Source organism: Leptonotus elevatus, chromosome 4 (assembly GCF_054856555.1).
Source record: "Leptonotus elevatus isolate MCC_2025b chromosome 4, RoL_Lele_1.0, whole genome shotgun sequence".
NCBI classification, from domain to species: Eukaryota; Metazoa; Chordata; class Actinopteri; order Syngnathiformes; family Syngnathidae; genus Leptonotus; species Leptonotus elevatus.
In genome coordinates, this window is record NC_141242.1 from 5,314,328 (window position 1) to 5,341,628 (window position 27,301).

General features: G+C 38.2%; 2 protein-coding genes across 7 annotated transcripts in view; both read left to right on the forward strand.

Annotated features, from left to right (window-relative positions):
* LOC147175111 (tetraspanin-18B-like) overlaps positions 1–5,575 on the forward strand; it is a 36,122-nt gene extending 30,547 nt beyond the window's left edge. For all 3 annotated transcript variants that reach the window (XM_086072628.1, XM_086072629.1, XM_086072627.1), the window contains 7 exons: positions 160–258; positions 440–634; positions 2,316–2,390; positions 2,498–2,596; positions 3,024–3,197; positions 4,490–4,573; positions 4,824–5,575. In XM_086072628.1, the coding sequence (XP_085928754.1) occupies positions 160–258; positions 440–634; positions 2,316–2,390; positions 2,498–2,596; positions 3,024–3,197; positions 4,490–4,573; positions 4,824–4,877 (780 nt within the window). In that variant the 3' untranslated portion in view covers positions 4,878–5,575. The remainder of the gene's footprint in view (positions 1–159; positions 259–439; positions 635–2,315; positions 2,391–2,497; positions 2,597–3,023; positions 3,198–4,489; positions 4,574–4,823) is intronic.
* Positions 5,576–7,939: 2,364 nt separating this feature from the next.
* On the forward strand, positions 7,940–22,061 carry LOC147175112 (tetraspanin-18B-like). 4 transcript variants are annotated; one of them, XM_086072625.1, is made up of 9 exons: positions 7,940–8,059; positions 10,529–10,681; positions 14,154–14,255; positions 14,487–14,681; positions 15,906–15,980; positions 16,076–16,156; positions 16,308–16,469; positions 19,238–19,321; positions 19,469–22,061. In XM_086072625.1, the coding sequence occupies exons 2-9, from the start codon at positions 10,583–10,585 to the stop codon at positions 19,520–19,522; spliced, it is 852 nt and encodes a 283-aa protein (XP_085928751.1). In that variant the 5' UTR covers positions 7,940–8,059; positions 10,529–10,582; the 3' UTR covers positions 19,523–22,061. The 4 variants fall into 4 exon arrangements, 3 of the variants coding, with proteins under 3 accessions (XP_085928751.1, XP_085928750.1, XP_085928749.1); XM_086072624.1 differs by lacking the exon at positions 7,940–8,059 and adding an exon at positions 8,133–8,292; XR_015094516.1 differs by lacking the exons at positions 7,940–8,059; positions 10,529–10,681 and adding an exon at positions 11,652–12,168 and having other exon boundaries at positions 16,308–16,404; positions 19,469–19,533.
* The last annotated feature ends 5,240 nt before the right edge of the window (positions 22,062–27,301 follow it).

Here is a 27,301-nt window from a genome sequence, read left to right on the forward strand (position 1 = left end):
AATTGCGCGCTGTAATATCGCAATATATTGCCGAATCGATTTCTTCTAACACCCATAATATATATATATATATATATATATATATATATATATATATATATATATATATATATACATATGTACTGTTTTGCTGAAGCGGCGTGTTTGTTTGACTGACAGGGACATGGAGAGGCTTCAGCGCGGGGGACGACGGTCATGACTGGCGACTGCCTATCATGCGTCAAGTACCTCATGTTGATCTTCAACACATTCCTGGTCGTAAGTATTTCTCATCTCGACCTCACGTGGTCTTCAGTCCAGTTAAGTCGCTCGTGAACGACGGGGACTGGCGGTCAGCAGCCACGTTTGCCTTTTATGGCATTGGGACAATCTTGATTTTTGATTGAACTTGAATTTGTAAAAGAATGGATTTTCTCCACATGTCGCGTCTCTTTGTCAGATGGCCGGTTGTTTCCTTCTCGCCGTGGGGTTGCTGGTGCTGTTTGGCACGGCGGTGTTGAGCGAGATGTTGATGCAACACCCGGTGCTGTCAAAAACCGTCTTCGCGGTGCTGGGCATCGGAGCCTTGCTCTTCCTTCTGGGCTTCGTGGGCTGCTGCGGAGCCCTCCGCGAAAATCGGTGTCTGCTCTTCTTCGTAAGTACGCGCTATTGATGTCGCGCTCGTGTCACATTTTCGGTCTGGCTTACAAACAAAGCCAGATGTTTGTTTGCGTGTTTTGTGCCGTCTGCTGCAGTTTGTGTGATTCATTTATTATTTATTTTGTTTACGCGTTCGCTGACCTACTTGTATTTATGAATGAGTTTGCGTTGTTATTTAATTAATTTATTTGTATTTGTTTTTTACTTCATGATATTTATTCATTCATTTATGTTGGTGTTATTTTGTTTCCCCTGCCTTTTATTGCATGATTGATTTTTACTCCATGTACAGCACTTTGTATGCAGGGCTCAGACTCCGCCCCTAAATTCCAACTGGATTACAGTTACTCATTAACTCCTTCACTGCCATTGACGGCTATAGACGTCAAAAATTCATTTAAACTATTTCTATCAGTTCAACATTTTTTTCCCACTTAACAAGAGTATGAAAACTTGTTTTTATTGTACATTTAGAACAGATATAACATTTGTGATTAATCGTGTTAACTAGTGAAGTCATGCGATTAACTACGATCATTTTCACGATCGCGATTCATCACAAATGTTATATCTGTTCTAAATGTACACTCATTTTTTTTCTAGGTTTTCATACTCTTAACAAAGTGGGGGGGAAAAATGTGAAACTCATAGAAATAGTTCAAATGATTTTTTGACGTCTATAGCCGTCAATGGCAGTGAATGAGTTAAACTGTTCTTTTCCAAAAAAAACAAGTCATAGTCCAACAAATTAAAATTTGATCAAAATGGCAAATGTAGTGCACTTATTTGGCACAGTTATCAACACCAGGGGTCGCCAGCGTGGGGCTTGTGGGCCCAAACACCACATGAGTAGCCCATGGACCTGAATTGGGATTTTTCTAGCAAAAAAAATAAAAAATATGAACATGCTCAATGCCTCCACATGAATGATTATTAATCTGTCACTGACTCACTACCAAATCTTTTTAGAATTGATTACCCTCTCGATGACTCCATGGATTACTCCGGTAATCGCCCTGCCCATCAGGCAGACATTTTTGTGTCAAACCATTTTTGTGGTCACTTTTGCTGATTTTCTTCATGGCAATAATAATTAAAAAAAATAATTAAAAAATAACAATAATAACGTATGATTAGAAGCTTCAAAACGGTCAACACTACACTAAACGGTGTCCCAAAACGTCATGTTGTCTTATTTGAAAACGTGCCTATTGAACCTGAGTGCATGCCAGCACATTGATACATCCACTTCAATCTATGGACAAGTTTTTTTTTTTTGTTTTTTTTTCGTTTAACTTACTTTAACCACCAGGATCCCTCGCCAAACCCTGGCCAGTGGTAGAATTTTGTACAGTACGTCCATTCGCGTCATGTCGCACCAGCTTCGCCCCTGCTAGCAAAGCTATGCTAACTGGGAGTTTGTCTGTCCGGGGTAGAATTTGGCAAACTGTCTTCAATATTCTGTTCCGTTCTGATTTGAATCCCAAAATTCTGATTTGGTGTTCATTTTTCGGCCATAGTTGCACCTCAAATCAAGTCGCCGCCATTTCGTAGCACCCAGACAGAAGGTCACATGACTATAACCTTCAAAATGTTGAAGGCAGATATGGTCAGAACAGGATTTTTTTTTGTGTGACTAATTTTTTGGCCCGCTGTGCTCTCTCGTCTTGTTGCAGTTCTTCATGCTCATCTTCGTCGTCTTCATAGCGGAGCTGGCTGCTGGTGTGTGGGCCTACACACAGCGTCAAAAAGTAAGCTACAGTACTATCTAGCTAAATTATTTTTATTTTTTTTTGTGGTAAAATCTCGATACTGTATGTCTTTGGTTGATCCTGTACATGTTCTCTGCCTGCTTTAGTTCTTTGTTGAAGATTTACAAAAAGAGATGCGAGAAAAGTATCAGGGATACGCCCCCGATGATAAGTACACAACGATATGGAACAAATGGATGGTTCAAGTAAGTCCGAAGGATTCACATTTCGTAGATTACAACTCGCGTTGCTCCGATACCGTTTTTTTTTGGCCCAGTTTTGCAGTATCGGCCGATGCCGATACCGTTCCGATACCCGGGTTGTTGTTTTTTTGCAACATGAAAAACGCTGCTCTGCCATTGGTTCAGAGCATTCAAGGGCCAATAGGATATCCTAGCTTGGCATGCAGTGAACACGTCACACGTCAAGTGAATGTTGTGCACAAGTAAAACACAAGATGCTGCATCCAAAGTCCTCTATCAGCGTAGGAAATAATAGCATCGGCATGTTAGTACTTGCCGGTGCTGCAGTATCGGGGGGGGCCTCTGCCGGTATCGGAACAACGCTAATTACAACCCAGACCAATACAGTAAGAAATGCTTGTGTGTTTGTACTCTTCTTGTCTCATTTCAGCATGAGTGCTGTGGCATAAACGGCTTAGAAGATTTCGAGGGCAGTCTGTTTCGTAGGAAATACAATCACACGGTTCCAACTGCCTGCTGCCTGCAGCGCAGCCAGACCGGGAATTTGGAGCACGCCGACCGGGATAGATGCCTTAAAGGCTCGCAAGATCATATCAACGTACAGGTACTTTCTGATTGGCCAGATCAGTTCTTTTCCAGACGTTTTTTTAATCATCATAATCTAATATGTTGTACTCTAGAAGCAGTTGGGTCAAAAATAACCCAATTATGGGTAAACAATTGACTGATCCTCTACTTGGCTCAATTTCACCCAACTTTGGGTAAAAATCATTTTGTATGAAACAAACGAGAAAATTGGCTCAGATAGTTTACTTGGGTCAATTTGACCCAACTTTCGGGGTCGGTTTTGTACCAAATAAAAAGAGGTCATTTTGTATAAAACATCTGAGAAAGTTGCGTCAGAACCTTTACTTGGGTTAAATTGACCCAAGTTTGGGTCAAAAATGGGGTCATTTTGTAAATAAGACACCATAAAGTTTGGTCAGATCCTCTCTTTGGATCTATTTGACCCAACTTTCTTGGTTGTTTTGCACCAACAACAAAAATATAATTTTTTTAAAATTATTTATTTATATAACAACACATAAAGTTGGATCAGATTCTATACTTGGGTAAATTTGACCTAACTTGACCAGATGCTGTAATTGGGTCATTTTGTATAAAACAACCCAGAAAATTGGGTCATATTGACCCATAAAGTGGATCACATTTCATATTAACTCATTTACTGCCATTGACGGCTATAAACGTCAAAAATTCATTTTAACTATTTCTATTAGTTTGACACTTTTTCCACTTTTGTTAAAAAAAAATTACATTTGGAACAGATATAAAATTTGTGATTAATTATTGAAGTCATGTGATTAATTTGATTTTTTTAATTAATCGCATGACTTTACTAGTTAACTCACGATTAATCACAAATTTTATATCTGTTCTAAATTTACAATAAAAAAATCACACTTGTTAACAAAAGTGGAAAAAAATGTTAAACTAATAGAAATAGTTCAAATGAATTTTTGACGTCTATAGCCGTCAATGGCAGTGAATGAGTTAATCAGTACCCAAAAAGTAGCTCTGGTCATTAAGCAATTCCAAATAAACATCAGTAATTGGGAACAATATTTTGCAATTTAATTGCGGAATTTATTGTATCCAATTTTTTGATTAATTATTAGAATAAACCATTAAACAATCAATTCACATCTTTGTGTCTTGGCACAAATGTAATGTGTTGCTGACAAACAACGTGAAAAGTCATCAATGCGGGCCCTGGATTCCATCTCATCCTGCCATGCCTTTGTCCATAGATGCTCTTCATTTAATAAGATAACAATCTGCCTTCTGCAAGTTTGTGTCTTATTGATCCTTTGTTGCGCTGTCGTGTGTCCACAGGGTTGTTATAAGGCAGGCTTCAAAACCTATGAAGTTTACCTCTACTTAGCGGGAGCCTTGTTCATCCTGGTGCTGACCTTTGAGGTACGGAGATATTTTGGTTTTGTCTTTTTCTCTGTGATAGTGATTTTGTAGAAAAGTTTTTTTTTTTTTTTTTTTTTTTTATGATAACACGTCTAGTGAGCAGTCTGTTGTGTGGAAAGCTCGCCACCTGGTGGTGGTTATGGTATACAAACGTTTGACCTGTTTAACAGTCCAGCTGCCATTTTATTATATTGTGTATGAAATGATCCACGTGCCCATGTTAAAGTGAATCTGTTCTTTTTTTTTTCAGCTTCTTGCCATGTCTGTGGCTATGTGCCTCTTCAGGGGACTCCAGTCCATGTAGGTTGTTTGGACCATGGAGAAAATAGGGGTGTGCGGGAAGAAGAAAATCAACATTTTGAAATTGTCATTGAACTCATTTTCTATTTTGAATTGTTTTGCTAAAATGGTTGTACTTCACAGCTGGACTTTTGAGGTACCGGGTTACAAAGTAATGCGCGTACTGGCGCACACACAGAGAAAGTGGGATATCGGAGACAAAAGCCGATGTAAAAAGATTCGGTGTGTTCAGTGGAAAGTGTCATTTGTGGACCAGGTCTTGCACACACACACGAGACTGGACATGAGATCCAGATGAACCCAAAGCAGAAGGCGCACTGCACTGACTTTTGGATGAAGAATATTTATATGAAGTCAATCTTGCTTTAGTGTTAAAGATGTGTCTTGTGTACACTTTGGCTGTTACCCTTTCCCTTTTATTACTGTACATAGTAACACAATCCTTCCACGTGCCCCTTTCGCAACCACCTTTCTATGATGCTGTATTATACTGCTCTGTAGGTGCGTGCGTGTACATACTTGGATGTGTGAATTTTGTGAGCATGCGAACGTAAAGCTCTCGCCAAGGAAACTCCCGGACTTGAACGTCATCGTGATTTGAATTTCTGTTTACATGGCTACTCTTTTTACTGTTATGTGATTTTAGGCGTTGAAATGTTTGTGTATGCATTTGGTCTTTAATAAATGGCATTCGGAATAATATATTGTGCTTCTTTATCATTTTTGTCCATATGATTTTCTGTGAATGTTGCCTTGTGATTGGCTGACCAGCAGTCCGTGTGACTCCAGCTCGCCCTGTCAACCTAACGGGGACGTGAACGCTCATGCACTTACAACAAACTGTCAACAGTTCTTTATGAACAAAAAAAATTGCTGTTGTTGGCGGAACTTTTGATTTGAGGTCGGCCATGGGAGCAGATTCAGTACACTTGTTGCCAGTGGTGGGCAGTGAGTTTCAGACGTGGGCCTTCCAATATATATGTACTGTACACATTTGCATGGCGTTACCCCGGCGAAGCTTTATTACAGTAAGCGATGTCTGCCATCTAGTGGTGAAAAGTTGTTATTGCTGTTTTAAAATTCATACGTCACGAACATACTGGATTTAATCGATCGACTTTTACTCACTTCTCGTTGCCTCTTAACTCCTCAAGCTTTTAAGTTCACAAAACATTACAATTATATATTTTTTTATTGTACAATTTTCAAAAAGGGGGCACTCAAAGTGGGCGCGGGCTGCTATAGTTGCCAATTACTGGGATAATATGTACATGTTAGAAAGTTCATTTTCCAGAGATGTCAAGTAATGTTACGTACAAATTTTAAGTACAAATTTGGGGTATCTTTATTTTACTTGCATTAGCCTACTTATTTCTACTCTCTATGTTGTCAAAAAAAAAAGTCAACCCAAAAATGTTCTTTACAAAAATATGTTGTATGTGCCGACACAGCATTCTGATTAATATTGCGTTTGTAGAATATGAGTTAAGCAGCAAAATCCACCTGTTTTTATCCATCGATTCCTTAGTTTGTACTCACTTGAAATTTATTTTGCAAGTTATTTGGTCAAATTTGGTGATGGGCTTTATACATCATTTGGAGGCGTTTATATTCCACCAATTCATTACATTTTAGACTAGAGGGGCCACATAGAATTTATGTTAGAGAAAATGTTTGACTTGAGGTTAGTTTTATTTATTTTCCCCCAATATGGAGCATTCGTCGTGTGCAAGATAAAAAAATAATTGTATAATACTGACGTTTCTTCAACTATATGGATGTACAGCAATACTGAACAATATACATTAAAAATGAACCCTGCGAGATCATGTATGATATAAATCGACAGATAAATATGAATTACATTTTTGTAAGATTACGTTTCCGTAGGCTTTTGTTTTTTGTTAAAGATTTTTTGTTTTCATTTTATTTCGCTACAATGTTTTTTTTTTTTTTTGCTTTAGTTTTTGTGAACTACAATAACCCTGGTGTTGGTTTATGAGACGTTTGAATGCATAGACAGACACATACATCTGTACATAAAATAATGATGATGATAATAAAATAATAATAATAAAATATTATTTGACAGTGACAATGTAGACAAACATACTTGCAAGCTTGCAGCTGATGTGATGCATGTCAAGTTTATAGCTAATCAAAGATGCTAATTCTCATCTCCAGTCCCAAGTTGGGCTCTTCCACAACATTGGGGACAGGAGTTGAGAATTAGCATTAGCTATCAACTTTATATGCATTCCTATAAACCTTTCCTACTCTGCATTCCTCGCCGCCACAAGAGCCCATCTTCATTCCAGTTTTTGGGATTGTTTGTACGGTGTACCTGCTGCGCCTTAATTGGGAAGATGGCCTGAAGGGCGACGTGGCACATGTGGAGTTTTCTTGGACATTGTCACATGGGGGTTGGCCCAGTAAAAAAAAGAAAAAGAAAAAGAAAAAAAAAGTCCAACATTTTCTGTAAAACTATGGTGCTGATCTGAGTTGGTAGGCAATGGTAGTCTGCAATTTTAGTTCACGGGAAGCACTTTCGGCTCCCAAACAAGAGGCATGGTCGCAGTGAGGGTTCGATTGCCGACTTGGGTGGACGAGATCGAGTTTAGTTTTAGGCTTGTATTTTTTTTAAAGTATAGGCGATGTTAAAACACAAGATAAAGAAACAAGTTTAAGTTTTGGCCGAAACATTATTGAAGTCAAACAAGACTGTTATTTACTATTTTTGTCCGTTGTTCACAAAATATTGTTTTATAACATATTATTTCATTACATTCATTCAGGATTCTTGTGTTACTAGTAATAACTGCAAACTACTCCTCTTCATGTCACAATTTTATTCCTAGCAAATATAAATAGTGGATTGTTCTTACATAACACCGTTTTGACGTTTTTCTGGACTACTTAAATGGGCGTTCGAGGAAAATGCAAACAACTAAAAAATACCAAAAACAAATAAAGCGACGAACAAACAAACAAACAAACAAATGGGCGTTCGGGTGACGCAATATGCACGTTCGCGTCCCCCCCAAAAAACGCACGCGCGTGTTGACTGTGTTTCCCCCCATTATTCGAGCAGGCAAAGCGAACGCGAGCTGTGAACGTCGAACGGATGAATGGACGATGTAATCGCGCACATTGGACGTTTTTTCCAGTGCCCCCAAGCCGACAAAGGTGAGCACAAAAGCTGACGTTATGCCACACGTCGACTCGTCCTCCGGCCGAGCCAATACTTGTATGGAGTTGACCGCATGCATCTGCTGCAGCTCTGAAATACTTTGCGGAAAAACGTCTTTTGTAGCACCCGACGGTTGAAAAGTATTCTTTGTCAGCTCTCATTGCATTGCGTTTGACACTTAAACACGACACGACAGCACGCTTGCAGACGGAGAGGTTGGATCTTGTTCGTAAGTAACCCTGTTGTCAATATTGCTATAGTTGCGTGCAGTTGATTCAACGTTGAGGGGATGAAACTGAATTTCCCATCACAAGCTTGATGTTGCGTTCCCGCAAGTAGGAATTTGGAAGTTCTCTCTGCTCTTGGTAAACGGATGAAAGCGAGTTTCTATACGAATGGAAAACTTTACATACTGTTTGCTGAAAAGCAGTGCAACAAAAATGCAAATGGACATAATTGTGATTATTGTTTTGGCCATAATTATGCAGCCTTAGAGAGGAATTTAACTCCAAAATGTTCTTGACAATAATATGTTGTAGGCTGCCCTACTATTTTGATTTCACGATTTGTGGAATATGAATAAAGCTGCAAAATCCACTTGTTTTCACCCATCTCAGGGGGCGGCCATTTTGCTACTTGCTATCAACTGAAAATGACATCACAGTTGCTCAGGGCTCATGCTGCATTCGAGGCAGGCGTGAAGTCGCACTCCCTGTTTCGAAATCAAAGCGTTTTAGGCAAATGTTAACAACAAAGATGGCTGATTTCGATAAATTGTTTATTGTTCTGGTTAACGCAATCGGTCCATATCACGTTGGGTTACCTAAAGTTACTTATTTCGAAAAAAAAACTAATGTTATAATAAATAAATAAATATATTTCTAATCCTGTAAATTATGTTTTACCATTGACGATCTTTGTCTTTATGGGGGTCGCCATTGTTAAGCGATGTCAGATTGAACCCGCTCGGTGGTTCGAGTTAAAAGGGGCGTTCCTGTACATCCTGGTATGAAGTCGGAAAAGTCCAACTTCTCACCTTCCTCGAATACAGCATCAGGTAACGACCAATCACGGCTCACCTGTTTTCTGAGTTTGGTCATGTGATATTCGCATAGCTGGGCAAATGATGCCATTTCCAGTCAACAGCAAGTGGTAAAATGGCCGTCCTCTGAGATGGATAACAATGAGTAGATTTTGCTGCTTACCTCAAATTCCACAAATGCAATACTAATCAGAATGTCATGTTGAGACTAGTGGGGGGTGCATAGAAAATATTATTGTAAAAAATAAAATAAAATCTGGATTGACTGCGAGTGGCAAGGAGACATTGAGTCGTTCAACTCTATTTATTGGCTATCGTGCTTTCATAACTGCCGCAGCTCTAACTAAGTCCTGTGTAATTATGAATAACTGGGCATAGGCCGATATTAGATTCTGACAATATAATAACCGTGAGCAAAAATATCATGGTACTACGTTATTAACATTACAGCTCTGAAATGTCCTTATAATATTTTTTTCCATTGAACACAAACCATTTTATTTTTAAACAAAATACAGAATATTTGGTACAATAAAAAAAAAAAAAGGGATGTAACGATATCTTAGTCACGAAATGATAATTTTGGGGAAAGTTGCGATGTAAAAAAAAAGAAAAAGAAAAAAAACTTACATTTGATTAAAAAAGCAATTTGTGTTTTTGTACAATAATAACAGTGACAAAGTTGCGCAAAGTGTCATGGTCTATGTGGTTGACAACGCTGTGCTCAGCTGAAGGGCGAAAAGTCATATTTTTTGACGGGGATGATGATAAATATTTGCTGGTACTACTGATTAATGGAATTGATCATCGCTGCAGTGGCCAAAACATGCTTCGTTAAAATTAAACCGCAGTAATACGCTAACCATTAGAGGGTGCTGGAAATGCACAAATGGAATGCAAGCTCAACCTTTTGAACAGATGTGTTGCTTTTAATATTGTGACATGACGACAATATTGCGGCAATTTTAATACCGCCATACAGCCGTTATTATCACATCCTTATTAGAAACGTGTACCATGTTAAGTTTAAAAAAATTTTTTTTAACATTATTCTTATGTTTTAATTCCCCCTAGCCTAGTGACAGTGTCCCATCACTGCTGAGCTATTTTTTTTAGAACGCTGGCACCTACCTACACGTGTGCATGTTTTATTTTGTTGTGTATTTTTTGTTTTAAGGACAAGTTAGACCTCCTAATTTACTCAAGTCTGCAAGTTGTCCATTCTATTGTGCACTGTTTTTAAGAACAGCGTATTACCGGTGACAGACAGTATTAGCAGATATTAAAACCTTGGCTTTTTAAAACCACGGTAAATCGTCAAACCGATTTTCGGCCCATGCCTATGAATAACCAACCGAAACCTCCAACGACAATAGCCCATTGCTGCTTCTGTTTTTTTATTTTTATTTTTTTTATTTTTTAGGAAAAGTAGAGTTCACTTAAGGTTGCTGAAGAAGGCTCTTTCCAACGACAGAAGATGCGCACTCGCGTAGAGCCTGCCCCTTATGGAAGCCGGCCAGAGTCTCACTCTCACCACACAGAACCGCAATACCCACCCTCAGGGTACCACCATAAGGTAAGAAGGCTTATGAAAAAAACAAAACAAGCCCTAAAGATTATTATGAGAGGTAACCATAACTATGTACAAAGATGCCGCAGTGCATGTCTGGAAGTCATCCATTTTGCTGGGCTTCGGTATGTTCTAAGCAAACCAGAATTTGATGTCAGTGTTGTTTGACAGTCAATTGACAATTCCAAAATTGACATCACAAGTCAAAATGGCGGTTTTATGCTGCATTTGAGGAAGGTTTGAAATTCCGCCCTCAAAGCGTTTTGAGGCAAATGTAAACAACAAAGATGGCTGACTCAGATTGTTGTTCTAGTTAACGCAGCCATTCCAAATCACGTTGTGTCACGTGAACATATGTCTCGTATTTACATTTGCCTTGAACGCTTTGAGGTCGGAATTGACACAATCCGAGTGGCATTACTCCCGATTTCTCACTTTCCTTGAATGCAGCATTTTCCCTCTGCTCATTGAAAAAAAGCATTGGACTTTGGGTCGTTGTAATTTGATTTGTGAGGACTATTTTGATTAGGTAAATGTGATGAAATATTGTTTGACTACTATAACAACATGCCTGGTTTTTATACTATAGTCACAGGTAAAACTAATAACAACAATACGTCGTGGAAATGAAGCGTTGCATTTGGAAATAGCGGACATGCCCGGATGTTCCATTGAACTAATTCACCTGTTTACACGTGACTCTCTGCTGTTTACATGCATTAATCAGAACAGCCGCGTGTAGGCCTGTCACGACATAAGAAACTTTTCGATCGGTAAGAAAAAATGGACAATGCCATTTCCGTGCGTGTTTGTTTACGTAGGCCTACGTCATAAACATTTACTAGCGCTGCTCCTTTGCCTCTTCTGTCAAGTCAGCCGGAACTCGCCGACGTGCGAGCTGACACGCGCGCGCACACACACACACACACACACACACTGAGGGTAGAGCGGACACTACAAAGTGAAGGACCGACTTTCAAGTGTTTGACACGTGTTGTAAACCGCCAACTGTCAAACTCCGTTGACGTGTCAAAACGTAATCGAATCCGTGACAAGCGGTTCCGGGCACTGTAGTCGGCTCGGGAGGAGAACGAAACTTGGGAGTGGTACGGCTGCGCGAAAGAAAGGCGGCCGCGGGTCCGACGGCGGACAGTCAATTTTGTCTTTCAAAGCAGCCCATTCATCCACAAAAGCCGTCAGCAGCCAGTGGCAGTCCAAAAGGGAGGAATATGGCGGCGGAACACCTTCAAAATGACATGGAGGAGCTAAAAGCAGCAATGAACACGATGATAAGTGTGATTAAAACCATAAATACTGAGCACGCAAGGAAGATCGAAAACTTTGAGAATCGACTTGAAGACTTGGAGCAGTATACCAGACTGAACGATGTAATTGTATCTGGCTTGATGATTAAACCAAGGTGTCACTTACAAGCACCGAGGGGCACCGGATCTGAGAACAGAAATGAGGTGGATGTGACTACTGAGGAACAGGTAATCGCTTTTCTACCATTGAATGGCAGTAATAATGAAGCGTGTCACCGATTACCGGTTAAGAAAATGGAGGAGTGCACTACCATCAATAATTATTCATTTTACCAACAGGAAAAATTAAGTCGATTTACTTAAGACTTCTTCTTTTAAATCACTGGTGGATCATATCTGTATGGTGTATACTGCCCCCTACAGCGGCGGAGTCCCCTCTCAATATTTGCTAAAGAACAGATGGAAACGGGCATAAGTCACATGTCAGTTTTGCGCATTTTCAGTTAAGTCGCTTAAAACAATTGAAACAATTGGAAGGCCAGGGCCAAACGCTGAACATGGAATGCATTGTCTCTCCAAAAAAACTTGGTTGCAACATTTATTTATTTAATTAAATTACAGAAAGATTGTTTAGTATAACAAAGCAAAAAAGCTTGAAGCCAAATTAGCATAAATCAACAGAATAATTATCTCAAAACACAAGTCTTCCAACAATAACAAATCCAACCAGAATAACCAGAATCCCGTTGTGCCTCCTTAATTGATCATATCTTTACAAATAATAGGGAGAGTAAAGTGATAAGTGGAGTATTAATGAATGATATTAATGACGTTGCCATCCTAAACATTACGAAACTAAGAACCGTTATGCAGAACGTCTATGGATGACCAAGGGGCTTCAAAATGCATGGAAATAATAATAATAATAACAGCTTGTATATTGTTAAAAAAAAAAAGACAATTAAAACAAAGGCGGTACGGTTGTTCACAAATTATAGACCTGTTTCCTTGCTGCCACAGTTCTCAAGGATTTTAGAAAAATTATTTGCACAAAGACTGGACGAGTTTATCGAGAAGCATAACTTAAAATGAAAACTTTTTTAAATGATCATCCAGATCTGCTGAACTCTAATGGATCTTGTGGAAGAAATAACAGGATGCATTGATAAAAATACATTTGCAAAACGGTGTGTTCACGGTGTGTGCTTTTGACACTGTTGTTGACCATGAGATATTGCAAAAGAAAAAAAAAAGGACCACTACGGTTTTAACTGGTTGCAAAGTTATACCAGTATTAGGAAACAATTTGTCCAATTAGGTTCCCATAATTCAACATACCGGAATATTACATGTGGTGTACCGCAGGGGTCTATCTAAGGACCCAAACATTTTATTTTATACATTTGGAAAGTGTCTAATATTTAAAAAAAAATTTGTTTTTGTTGCAAATTATACAAATATTGTCCGTACTGGAGGAGATTTGCGATGACTATTATTAGGGTTGTTCCGATACCACACAATTTGAAAAAAAACTTTTTACTATTCTGAACTGCGTGCAAAATCATTACTATCATGGCTTTGTCAGGCACTTCTTAAAAACTTTGTGAAACAGGAAATGCATGCACTGAATACGTGATCACACATCAGTGAGTGTGCGCCACCTTCAAATGTCTATACTAGTAATGGTAAATGGAATTGGACCGTTATTTGTTTTAATGCAGTATCGGAGCTCCTCTATACTGGTATCGGCATTGGCACACAAGCTATTATCGATGGTCAAAAGTGAATTGTTAAAACGAAAAAATTGGTTTGATGTAAATAAATTTATCATTAAACCGTAATAAAACGTGGTACACGATATTTGGAAATCGCCGCATTTAACAAAGGGTATGTTTAGAAATTGAAAATGTGGAAATCGTAAAAGTTTATGAAATTAAGTTTCTTGGTGTTTTAATTGATTAGTTGTGCTCTGTATTCTATAGAATTTTATGTCTTATCATGTGCTTTTTTTCTTTCCTCTGCATATTGCTGTGCTTGTTTAAGACGAATAAAAATGGGTACACTATAGAGATACTGTTTATTGTAAAAAAAAAAAAAATGTATATAAAGATCTTCTTTGCATCTCATTACTCGGAGTGCACAAGATGAAATGAATCCCTGCACTCGGGAGGTGTTTTTGCTGGATACACTGAGCGCACTTGTTTGTCTGACAGGAGCATAGAGGAGGTTATAAAGGACGAGGCAAAACAGCCATGGTGGGTGACAGTCTACATTGCATCAAGTACCTCATGTTGGTATTCAACAGCTCCTTTGTCGTAAGTATTTCATCTCTATAAGGTTGGTGTCGGTGTTATGAAGTAAGACTGTGGTTTACAGCGGTGTATGCTTTTAAGAACCACTGGCTAAAGCCTAAGACTGTGCCAAGTGTGTTAATGAGTGACTTACTGCTCCAGTGTGCATTTTTGTCCACTTTCCATACGTTTCTGATGTAACAATTTTCTGTCTCCTTGACCTTGTCCCAACCAACCCCGCATCTCTTTTTCCAGGTGACAGGGTTAATATTCCTTGCTGTAGGATTCCTGGTGGCCTTTGGCGACACAGACTCGGGTAATCTGATGAAGTCGAACATGGCGCTCAAAGTAATCCTCTACTGCGTGTTCCTCGGTGGAGCCTTGCTCTTCTTTGTGGGCGCCGTGGGTTGCTTGGGAACCGTCCGTGAAAATAGGTGCATGATCATCATTGTAAGTACGCTGATATTACTGACGTGTTGCTATGTGCTCGGGAAAATCATTCCGATTTTTCTTCCTTAACTCATTCACTGCCATTGACGGCTATAGACGTCAAAAATTCATTTGAACTATTTCTATTAGTTTGACTTTTTTTCCCCACTTTTGTTAAAAAGAGTATGAAAACCTAGAATTTTCTTTTAGAACAGATCTAAAATGTGTGATTAATCGTGAGTTAACTGTTGAAATCATGTTGATTAATTACAATTACAAATTGTAATCGCCTGACGCCCCTAATTTTTAATACTTTCTTTAAAAAAATAAAATAAAATAAGATTTTTTTAAAAATGTCTAGCTTTTCATACTCTTGTTAACAAAAGTGGGGGGAAAAGTGAAACTAATAGAAATAGTTCAAATTAATTTTTGACGTTTATAGCCGTCAATGGCAGTGAATGAGTTAGTATTGGGATTTGATAGGCAATTATTGATTTATTTTTTAACCTGTGCAGTTGTGTTTTTGTGCATGTGAAGAACGTGCTTTTAGACATGACATGAATGAATGAGCCCAATGACGGAGGCACGTGGTGGCCACGGGTGGCCCCCCGCCCCTCTGCCAATTTCTTTCAATTTTAATTATTGTTTGTTTTGATCAGGTAATGTTAAAAAAAAAAACGTGACTCATGTAACTGCATTGGATTAAATTTTAAATGTAAATAGTCAAATTTATTTCATACTAATGCACCAAGTAAGAGCAAGACGTTTCTGCTATTTACAGCATTGGTACTTTTGAGAATGTCTTCCATATAAAATAAAAATTGGTACTGAATGAAATCCTTAACTGAATCAAAAATCAATGTGAATCGTAAATCGAATCGGGGCCTTCTGAATCGATACCCAGCCCTATGTGATACTAAATGTATCATCCTGATACAAGAAGGAGCCCGTCATATGCTTCTTGCCTTGTGCACAATGCTGAAATGGGTCCAAATGGCTCGTCCCCCATTGAGAAAATTCTTCTTAAACCAATATGCTAATTGTATTTAGATTTTTTTTTTAATCTAGAAAAAAAAATCATAAAGGTAAAAGGTGCATAGTAATGTTTATATAGCCTACAATTTACAGCTCAATGCCATCTCGCTTGATTTCAATTTATGTATGCCATTTAGCAATAGCAATAATAATAAGTTCAATTCAAATGATCCTACCACTGTCTTGACCCGATGCTGTGTTCTTTTGCAGTTCTTCGTGTTCATCACCATCCTCTTCATAATACAGCTGTCTGTTGGGATTTGGGCCTACACGCAGTTTAAATTGGTAAGCTCCAGTAGCTGGTGAAGTTTTCACTTGTTTTGTCAATAAAATGGCGATACCGTGTCTTTGCCTTATCCTTTTCATGCGTCTCTTTTCAGTCTAATGAAGACTTTAAGAAAGACTATGAGAATGTCAAATATACTTCGTACAAAATCATGTGGAATGAAGTGATGAATACCGTAAGTACGGAGCACTGGTGACAGCGCTTGCGCGCCGACAGCAGCGAGAACTCGTACCGTGTTTCGCAGATTACGCACCAGATTACAAGACAGAACCATTCAGTAACACACGCTTGTGAAACGGAACTCTTCTTGTCTTGCCTCATTTCAGTATAAGTGCTGTGCCATGGAAAGCGCCCCCAAACAGAAGTTAAATGATATTGGAGTTCTGGATATCTGCTGCAACGTGATATATCCGCCTAAAGAAGGTGAAGCCGACAACGCTGACAACAAAGATTGTAAAGATTTGGAAAAGAAGGAAAAGACACATGACGTAAATTCCAATTCTTTTGACCCATATGTGACATGCATCTCTTTATTTTCATGCCATGCTTGCGGTACAATTCGTGCTCATCCGTACAAATCGGACCTATACGTCATGAAAAGCTCAATATGCTCTCCTGCGAGGGAGAGTGCTTGCGAGACTACTGACAATCCGTCCATGCATCTGAATTTTTTTTTACAGTAATACTTTTATGATCATTTTAATCCCACATGAAGCATAACTCATTCACTGCCATTGACGGCTATAGTCGTCAAAAATTAATTTGAACTATTTCCATTAGTTTCACATTTTTTTCCACTTTTGTTAACAAGTGTGAAAACCTAGATTTTTTTATTGTACATTGTGTATTGTCAAAAATTCATTTGAACTATTTCTATTAGTTAAGAAATTTAAGAATATGAAAACCTAGAAAAAAAATTATTGTACGTGAACAGATATAAAATTGGTGATTACGCTTGAGTTAACTAGTGAAGTCATGTGATTAATTACAATAAAAAAATGTAATCACCTGACGCCCCTAATTAAAAAAAGAAATATATATTATTAAAAAATTAGGGGCGTCAGACGATTATTTTTTTTAAATTGTAATTAATCACATGACTTCAATAGTGGCGGCACGGTGGCTGACTGGTTAGCACGTCCGCCTCCCAGTGCAAAGGTTGTGAGATCAAGTCCGGGCTTCGGCCTTCCTGGGTGGAGTTTGCATGTTCTCCCCGTGCTTGCGTGGGTTTTCTCCGGGTACTCCGGTTTCCTCCCACATTCCAAAAACATGCATGGCAGGTGAATTGGACACTCCAAATTGTCCATAGGTGTGATTGTGAGTATGGTTGTTCGTCTCTGTGTGCCCTGCGATTGGCTGGCAACCAGTACAGGGTGTACCCCGCCTACTGCCCGAAGCCAGCTGAGATAGGCTCCAGCAACCCCGCGACCCTTGTGAGGACAAGCGGTACAGAAAATGGATGGATGGACTTCAATAGTTAACTCGTGATTAATCACAAATTTTATATCTGTTCTAAATGTACAATATTTTTTTTCCTAGGTTTTCATATTCTTAAATTTTTAAACTAATAGAAATAGTTCAAATGAATTTTTGACGTCTATAGCCGTCAATGGCAGTTATTGAGATAAAATGGACATGGGGGATGATAGAGTAATTCAGTACACAATGACGTCATCTTTTGTGGACGTTTCCAACTCCATGAAATGAGTGACATTTCATTTCTCACAACTATTTCTACCTCCATGGATTTATTCTGAACTTTTCAAATGGAGGTCTATAAAACGCCGCACTCCGGCAATTAGGGCCACCCTCGGACTTCAATTCATCACGCCTTTGGTGGTTGCGTAGAAATGTCCGCCTTATGCCTGAGGTCACAATGCGATCAATATCACCATATGAACCTTGCGATACAATAATTATTACGATACTAATTGGAAGATGTTTCAGCCATAATAAAAAGGCTATTGTAAAAATATTTTTGGGCAAATTGTTACATAGAGCAGCTTCAAAAAATAAAGCTCAATACTGTAAAAAAAATATTGTTAAAAAAAAGGAAAAAAAAGCACAGTAATGTATTTTAGTACATAATAACAGCAGTGACTATCTTGTCTATGTAGTTCACAATGCTGTGTTCGACTGAAGCGGGCGAAAAGTCATGTTTTTTGACAGACAGACTAATTGCTGGTATGACTTATTTCTGAGAGTGATAACCGCCACAGCGGCCAAAACATTCCTAATTAAAATTAAACTGGGGATGTAACGATAACGGCAATATCGTGATATTAAAACTGCCACAATATCGTCGTCGTCATGTCACGATATCAAAATTTCCATTTGTGCAGTTCTAGCACTCTCTGCTGTCTTAAGTTTAAAATTTTCATATGGCATGTTTTGGCCCTTCTATGTTTAAAATCCACGCTAATGGTCATTAAAATCCACGCTAATGATCAGATGAAGGGGAACGTAATATGCGTGTGAAGCGAGTCAATATGTAGAGGAACTCAGTGTGAGCGTGCCATAGCAAGTAAGTGCTTCAATGTTAACTCATTCACTGCCACTAACGGCTATAGATGTCAAAAATTCATTTGAACTATTTCTTTTTAACTTTTTTTCCCACTTTTGTTAACAAGAGTATGAAAACCTAGAATTTTTTTATTGTACATTTAGAACAGATATAAAATTTGTGATTAATCGTGAGTTAACTAGTGAAGTCATACGATTAACTACGATTAAAAATTGTAATCACTTGACGCTCCCAATTTTTAAGAATCTTTCTTTGGTTTTTTTAAATCGCGTCAGGCGATTCAAATTCTTAATTGTAATTAATTGCATGGCTTCAATAGTTAACTCACGATTAATCACAAATTATATATCTGTTCTAAATGTGCACACATTTTTTTCTCCAAAAGTGGAAAAAACTAATCGAAATACTTCAAAGGAATTTATGACGTCTATAGCCGTCAATGGCAGTGAATGAGTAAAGTGTTATTAAAGATTGTAGGTTGTTTATATGTACAAAAACACAATATTGTGCTTTTTTTAGTATGAGCTTCTTCTTCTTTTTTTTACTATATTGTGACCTTTTTTTTTTATATCGCCAACCTCCTCACAATATCGTGATAATGATCGTATCGTGACCTTCATATCGTGATCATGTGATTTTTTTTTTTTGTATATTGTTACAGCCCTAAAGCAATTCTGCTAATTCACAGCTAATTGATACTTGACTACGCTGTCCTTCATCATGTGTCCACAGGGTTGTTTTAAGGTACTCTTCGAATTACGAAAATATTACGCCTACGGCGGAGCAGCCTTGTTAATTCTGGTGATGATCTTTCAGGTATGGAGATATTTGAGTTTGTCTTTCAGCTATGTCTCTTGCTATGTACGGTGGAACTGTAACCAGAAAAGTTACAAACGATGCAATGTCAACTTACGTCCAGCTGTCGTTTCATTACGTTCTAACGCGTCTGTTCTTTTCCTCCAGCTTCTAGCCATGTCCGTTTCCATATGCCTCTTCAGGGGACTCCGGAGTGGATAGTTGGTTTGGACCGTTTTTATTCCCAAGAACAAAATATTGGAATATGTGAGGAACAAAGAAAATCAAGACTTGTAAATAGATTGAACTCATTTTGTTTTGGTCATGGTAAAACATAAAAATAAAAAAAAATAACAACAATTGTTAAAATGGCTGCTTCACAGCTGGACTTTGGAGGTTATGTACTGGGCTAAAGGAACACACTTACTGCTGGAAGTATTACATGCACATTACTGGCACACAATAGGAAGTAAATATCGGAGACAAGCGAAAAGATTTTGTGTGTTACTGTCTGTATGGAAGTAGGGCTGGACGGTTATGAAAAAGTAATTTGATATTGAAATTGCGATTAATTTATTCAACTAGGCCTACTAAAACTCCTCAAAACTACCACTATCGCCTCCTGGCCATTCATCCCATTTTTATTCTGCTACACACATTTGCTGTCTTGCATCTTAGCACACATTTAAATTGGGAATAAGCATCTCATCTCATCTTATTTTGATTTTTGATTTTTATATATTTGCGAGTCTTGAGAGAGAAGGGCTTGACACACGGGAGACGACAAACGACAGCGGAATACGTACCTCATCGCCTCCCAGGTCAAACTCAACACACGGGACGTGATAAGCAGTCGCGACGACGGCAGTGACGGACGTTTTCAACAGATTTGATTGGCTATTAACTCATTCACTGCCGTTGACGGCTATAGACGTCAAAAAATCATTTGAACTATTTCTATTAGTTTCCCATTTTTTTCCACTTTTGTTAACGAGTATGAAAACCTAGAAAAAAATTACTGTACATTTAGAACAGATATAAAATGCGTGATTAATCTTGAGTTTAATTAAGTAATCAAACAAAAAAAGAAAATATAAAAAAATTGGGGCGACAGACGATTATTTTTTTAAAATTGTAATTAATCGCGTGACTTCAATAGTTAACTCACGAATAATCACAAATTTTATATCTGTTCTAAACGTACATAAAAAAAAGTCTGTTTTCATACTCTTGTTAACAAAAGTGGAAAAAAATGTGAAACTAATAGAAATAGTTCAAATGAATTTTTGACGTCTATAGCCGTCAATGGCAGTGAATGAGTTAAATTAAAGGGAATCTAAACGTTTTCCTTATAAACACAAATTTCACTGCAGTATGTAATTCCGGTATAAAGATTCAGAATATATTATCATCATCCTCATTATTATCAATACAGTATTATTTTAACTTACAAAAACACAAAATCGGACAAATGAACCCTGGAACCAACCCTTGCAGCGGCCTTTTATCATTTGCGTGAAGCATCGCGCAATAATGTGATTACTGTGTTCATTGGCTCATCAATGAAGCTTTCACTGATTGGTTGTAGCTCCCGGCGTCGTCCTGGTTCCATAGGAAATGAATTGCGAGACATCGCTTCTCGTGTGTTGCGCCCATTACTGGGCTGACCTGGGACCTCGATCCTATTACTTGAATCCTTGAAAACTCAACATTTAATATAACTTGAAAGGACAACTACACATGAAAATGGGAGCATAGTAAAATACGAATATACTGAAATAAAAAATAAGAAATAGCGGCTGTTCCTGCTGTGCACATGTTGGTCTCTTGGAGGCAGTGTGGTACCGTGCATGCATGGAGTTCACATAATGCAATAAGAGTAGAAGAAAGTTTGAGCGACTGAGCTCTTAACTTTTTCACAAATGCGAAGGAAATGTGCCTTTGAATAATGTGTTGGCTCCTACAGCCTTTGTATGTGAATATTCGGTATTTAAAGGAATATCACTCCTAGAGCTCAATGCTAATTTACCATTAGCATGCCAATAGGTTTATGTATTGATTTAGCATTAGCACTAGCAATGTTTTTTTTAATGAGACATTCATTTAAATATACAACTAAACACAACCAAAAGGATTACGCTTTTGTTGTGTGTTTAGTTTGACAGTAAACTCCACCTGGGGTGTTCATTAAACAGCTGAAAGCACGCTTAAGGGACGGCGGGATCGCAAAACGTGACGCTTGCTACTACACAAGCAACATGGCGCATTCACAATGCGTCACGCCGTTATGCATCTTAATCGTCACTCGAAATCTCAATAACATTTCGATTAATTGCCCAGCCCTTGTGTAAAGTAGACTGGACATAAGAATCAGATGAACCCTTTGCAGAAGGTACTCTCCTCTTTGAAGAATATTTATTTTGGGTACATTTAAGGATATGTCTTATGTACACTCTGGCTGCTACCCTTTCCATTTATTGTTGTATATAGTAACTGTCCTTCCAAATGCTCTTTTTCACAGCCACAGTTCTATTATGAAATATTTTATTGTATAACCTCTAGATGAGTGTGTCTATATACTGACTGTACTTTTCAAATGTGTATGAACTATTTTGTGAGCTTATTGCTCTTTAAGGACCCTCGCAGATTTAACATCAATGTGATTTAAATTTGTCTATATTGTTACTCTTTTACTGCTGTGATTTTAGGCATTGAAATGCTTATGTATACATTTGATCCCAATAAATGGCATTAGAACTAAGTCTCCTTATACATTTTTTTTTTTTTTGCCTTGTAATTGTTAGAATGAGGGACATTATGCAATGAGTTGCACTGTTAACCCAAATTAGGCTTTGATAATTGCAGGGATTGGTTTAACACTGGTTTAACTTTAAAAAAATACACCTCATCAACGCCAACGTGAGAAAATACTTTCACCACTTGGGGGCAGCATCTCCCTCCTGGTACGCCACATCAACCTGTCAGGATTAGTATTTATTTGGAAATGCCATTATAGTTGGTTTTTATTTCGTTTTCGAGTTTTGTTTTTTAAATTTAGTTTTCAGGGTGGGTCTGTATTAGTTTTAGTTATTTCAAAAATGCTTAGTTTTAGTTATTAGTTTTTGTTTTAAAAAAAAGTGTATTGGTAAAATGAAAAAAAAAAAACCGCCGTTCTTAGCATTGCGAATTAAATGAAAAAGCAGGTAAGGCGAGCCATTGGAGCCAAAAGTCAAATTGGCACCTGGGAGCGACGTCATCTGAAGGTGCTTTTCTATTGGCTGCTGCTAATTGACGTCACTTCTGTGCGACACTAAACGTCCTCATTCCAATCTCATGTTCAAATTAATTACCAAAGACGAAAACCAAGGATATGTTCACTATATAATTGGTTTTTCAACAAGGGCATTGCTGGAACAATTTCTGCTGCTGCTTCCAGGCCTTCTCCATCTCTTCACCTTATAGACTACTTACGCACCTGAAATATGTTTATTCAAAACTGCTGCTGAATAAATCATCTGCAATGAGGTACCGCACGAATGCTATTTTTAGACCGCGAGGTCACGTGACTTCCGCAGCTTGAACCGGAAGAAGGTCAAAATGTACCCGGCTCAATTAAAAAACCAACATATGCAAGTAGTGCTTGTTTTGTTCTCGTTTATCCCGAGGGGGGAAAAAACATGCAAAGTAAACACAGCTGTTATTGAACTTGCAGAAACGACTCCAGACACAACAACGGCGGCCACCGCCGTCCCGAAGTGGTAAGTGATTGTCTTAAACACTGGACGACAATAATAAATGACGAGGAAATAGCGTTGCCACTGTTGTTCGGACCTGTCTTGCTTACCGCCTGATTTTTCTTTTTTGAATTTCGTGCAGCTGTAACATGTATGCAAATTTATCTTTAGGGCCTTTTCTAAATTAAGAAAACAGGCTTATAAGCGGGAAGGATAAAATAATTGAAAGGATTGAGGTATAGCGAGTGTTAGTTGTGCACAAGAATTTTCGAGTAGAATTTGTGATCGCTACACGCACACAAAAGCAATAAAAATGTACCCCCCAACAACTGTCAAAGACGTAAGACAACCAGATATGACAGACAGTGCTTATGCTACTAAAGGATAGCTTGTTCAAACTTGATCGAAAGTGTCAGGTAAGCTCTTTTTCAGCCCTCTACACTCAAACCATCTATTCAATTGAACATTAGTATGTTCTTCGACGTCTATACAAGTGAATTTGGCACCAGGGATATCATTCTTGGACAGAATGGGGTGGATGCCACGGACTTCCGGGTTTTACACATCAGCGCCGTTTCCGGCCACTGCTGGCCGCGTTCCAACACTCGCGCCCCCACCCCTGCGCCCCCCAACCGTGCGCTCCCGCTCATCGGCGGGAGGGCGTCTCTGCTATCTGAAATGCTGAGGACACTGAGACAGACACTACACACTCGCAGCCTCGCACCCGTCGACGGGAAAGCGCAACCGAGGGGCACAAAGGCGGAAGCGCAGGTACTGGGACGCGGCCCAAACGTCGCAAACCGGAAACGGAAACAAAGTTGATGGGTGAAAACCCGGAAGTCGGAAGTCCCGCCTCCTCCGTGGCATATAGTCCATTAGTGCGAGTGTGCCCCCCTCACTAGCCTCATGAATATTAATTAAGTGTAGTGACTTATATCTTGCGGCAACCCATTAAAGTTACATTTTATTTTAATACTGAATTAATTGTAGTATTAGTCTGTCTACAGTAAGTGCGTTACATTCTAGTTTTTATGTCTGCCTGTTTTGGTGCCTTGTTTGTTCCTTCAATCTCCTTGGTGATCATTGTTGGACGGAGTTTCCAGCCGCGCACCTGAGGTTGATATCAGTCAGCAGAATGCTGAGGTGCAATGTTGTAGGCAGAGAGGTAAACTCAGGATGGTAGAAATGGAACATTGAAACAATTGAATCATTTGGAACAATTGATTAAAAAAAGAAGAAAGAATTGATCTTCTGAAATGTTTGAAACATCTCCCCACAGCGACATCTGGTGGCCGAGCAGATGTCGAGCAGTGTTGCCAAACCGACAGTAAGGAAAGTAGCTGTTGACTGTCTTCCATCACTGAAGTTACCCAATTAGCAATCAGCATAAAATTGTAATGGATGCCATAAGAGAGAGAAATAATATCATGGGAGGGAAAAATTTAATTTATCAGTTGCAAATCAATGCTATAAGCCAAAGAGGGCTCAGAGGTCTGCAGACACGGATCAATTAATAGAGCCCAGAGTTAAAAGCAAACATGGTGAAGGTGCATTCAGCTGCGCCCATGGAATAAGGTGACAAGATAAATCAACCCACCACCAAGTACAAATGCTTTAAATCTAGAATGATGCTCTTTTTCCATACCTATGATAAAAGGTTCTTCAAAGCATTTTTAAAATCATGTTTTCTAGTCTTGTTCTTGCACTGTATGTTATTTGAGTCATTTTACACTCTAAAAACTGTTGGGTCAAAAGTAACCCAATTATGGATCAAAAATGGACCGATCCACTTTATGGGTCAATTTGACCCAACTTTTTGGGTTATTTTATACAAAATGACCCAATTTTTTGACCCATTAAAGGATATGACCAATAATCATGAGTTGTTTTGCACTAAAAGACCCATTTCTTGGCTCAAAGTTGGGTCAAATAGACCCAAGTAGAGGATCGGTCCATTTTTGGGTTATTTTACCAACTGTTTTTAGACTTTGTAATTCTTTACTTTAACTGTGTTTGTCTATTTTGTTTGTTAATGCGTTTTAATGCCGTACTTTTATGTAAAGCACATTGAAGTTATGTTGTGTATGAAAATGCATTATACAAATAACTTGTAAGATTCTATCACACATCAAGTGTCTGTGTGATTTTTTTATATTTTAAAGAATATTCAATTTGTTGGGAGTCCAGGTTTGTCCGGGTTGTACATGTATTTTCCATGCAAGGTTCCATAAGTGCCCCAATACCAAACATAGGCCCGAGCCGAGGGGTTGATTGTCAGGATGAGCATCTGGAGTTTAAAAAAAACAAAAACAAACTGCCAAACAAACCGCACGAGCGTCTTTATTTTAAATGTTTAATCATTTGGCTGTGCTCCAGATTATGTCTCTTGAAGAGCAACTCTGCAAACAACCAATTGTATTTTATGGATTCACACAGCAGAATTTCTACAATTCTTCTTCCAATTAAAAATAACTTCTTTTTTTTATAACAGTCTTCAAAATAATGTTTAAGGGCCCCCCCCCCCCCCCCCACACACACACACAAAAGATGTATCTCCACTTGTGTACCTCTTTGCTCCAGAGAAGTCTTGTCGCACCGCATCTCTTCTTTCCTCATAAAAATTCCAAGTAGAGGGAAAAAAAGGATGAGAGAGCAGAAGAGGGGCAGTTTGTTTTAGCCCCCTGTTTGGAGAGGAAACTTTCATTGCCTGATGATTTACGACTGAATGGACTCCCACGAGAACTAGAACAAGTTCTGTTTCCTGAATGTATTTGACATAAAACTTAGCTCTCTTCCTTGTGCTGTTTATCGTGTGTGAAAGGTGTTAGGTGTTGGCCATCCCGGAGAATCCCCTGAAGACCAGACACCCCCCCCCCCCCCCCCATCGCTTTTGGTGAGATTGCTAGAAGCCGACGTGAAAATGTAAGTATTCAGCACAAAGGGAACAAGAGGGGCTACTTAATGCTGTGTCTAGATTAGACCGCCCTTTTGTGATTGGTTAATTTATTAAAAACAGAAATCCATGTGAAGGATGAGAGGCTGAATGAAAAATTGTAGAAGGATTTGGAATTATACTGAATGACATGGAATGATATACAATGACCTGGAATGAGCTGAACATGTTGAAGTTGGAATGGTTTGATGAACCGGTCAAAAAATTACAATAATTAAAGCAGAAAACCAAAAATATATATCTTATTTTTTGGCTTTTATTTAAAAGTTTTGGGAAAAAAATCGATAGGGATAAGCTGGTCCACCAATTCCGGTCCTCGAGGTCTGGAGTCCTGCAGGTTTTAGATGTTTCACTCCAATAACGATCCTGATCTTTAGTATCAGGTGTGTTGGTAGGCGGAAACATCTAAATCCTGCAGGACTCTGGACCCGAGGACCGGAATTGGTGAACCCTGAGCTAAACGCTTGGAACACAGTTGAACGAAGAAAGGTTAAAAGTTGGAACGGTTTGTATCCATCAAAAAATTTAGAAATTGGAGAACAAAAACAAAAAGTAATTTTGGCATCTATTTATAAATTTGGGGAACAAATTGGGGTAAGGTTAGCTGAATAGTTTAAAGTTGGAACGTTTGAATTGGTAAAAAAAAAAAATCTAAAAATTACAGGAGTAAAAACAAAACAAAAAATGTAAATGTTTTCCTTTATTTTGAAATGTTGCCAAAAAAAAAGGATAAAATGTCAAATGGAGTGCATTTATATAGGGCTCTGCTCTATATGGGTGCTTAAAATCTGAAGTTGGAGCAGTATGAATAGCTAAAAAAAAAAGTAGAAATTAGAGGAGGAAAAATAAAACAAAAAGAAATTATTACTTTTCTTTTTTAATTTTCCCCAAAATATAATTGAGGATAAAGTGTCAAATGAAGTGCATTTATATTGCGCTCCACACTATATGGTGCTCAAAAGCTAAACGATTGAATTTGGAGCAGTGTGAATTGGTCAAAAAATGTAGAAATTAGAGGACATAAACTAAAAAAACAAAGCAAACATAATTTTTGGCTTTAATTAAAAAAAAAAGAAGATGAACAGTTTAAAGTTGGAACAGTTTGAATCGGTTAAAAGGATGTAGAAATTAAAGGAGAAAAATATCATAATTTTTGGCCTGTATTTTAAAATTTACACACAAAAAACTGCAGTAGTAATATCAAATACATAATAATAATAATATTGATGATGATAAAAATAACCAAATAAAAAGTAACTAATTACAAAACAAATTAGAGAAAGGAATGAATTTTCCTTCAAGCAATTTTTACAG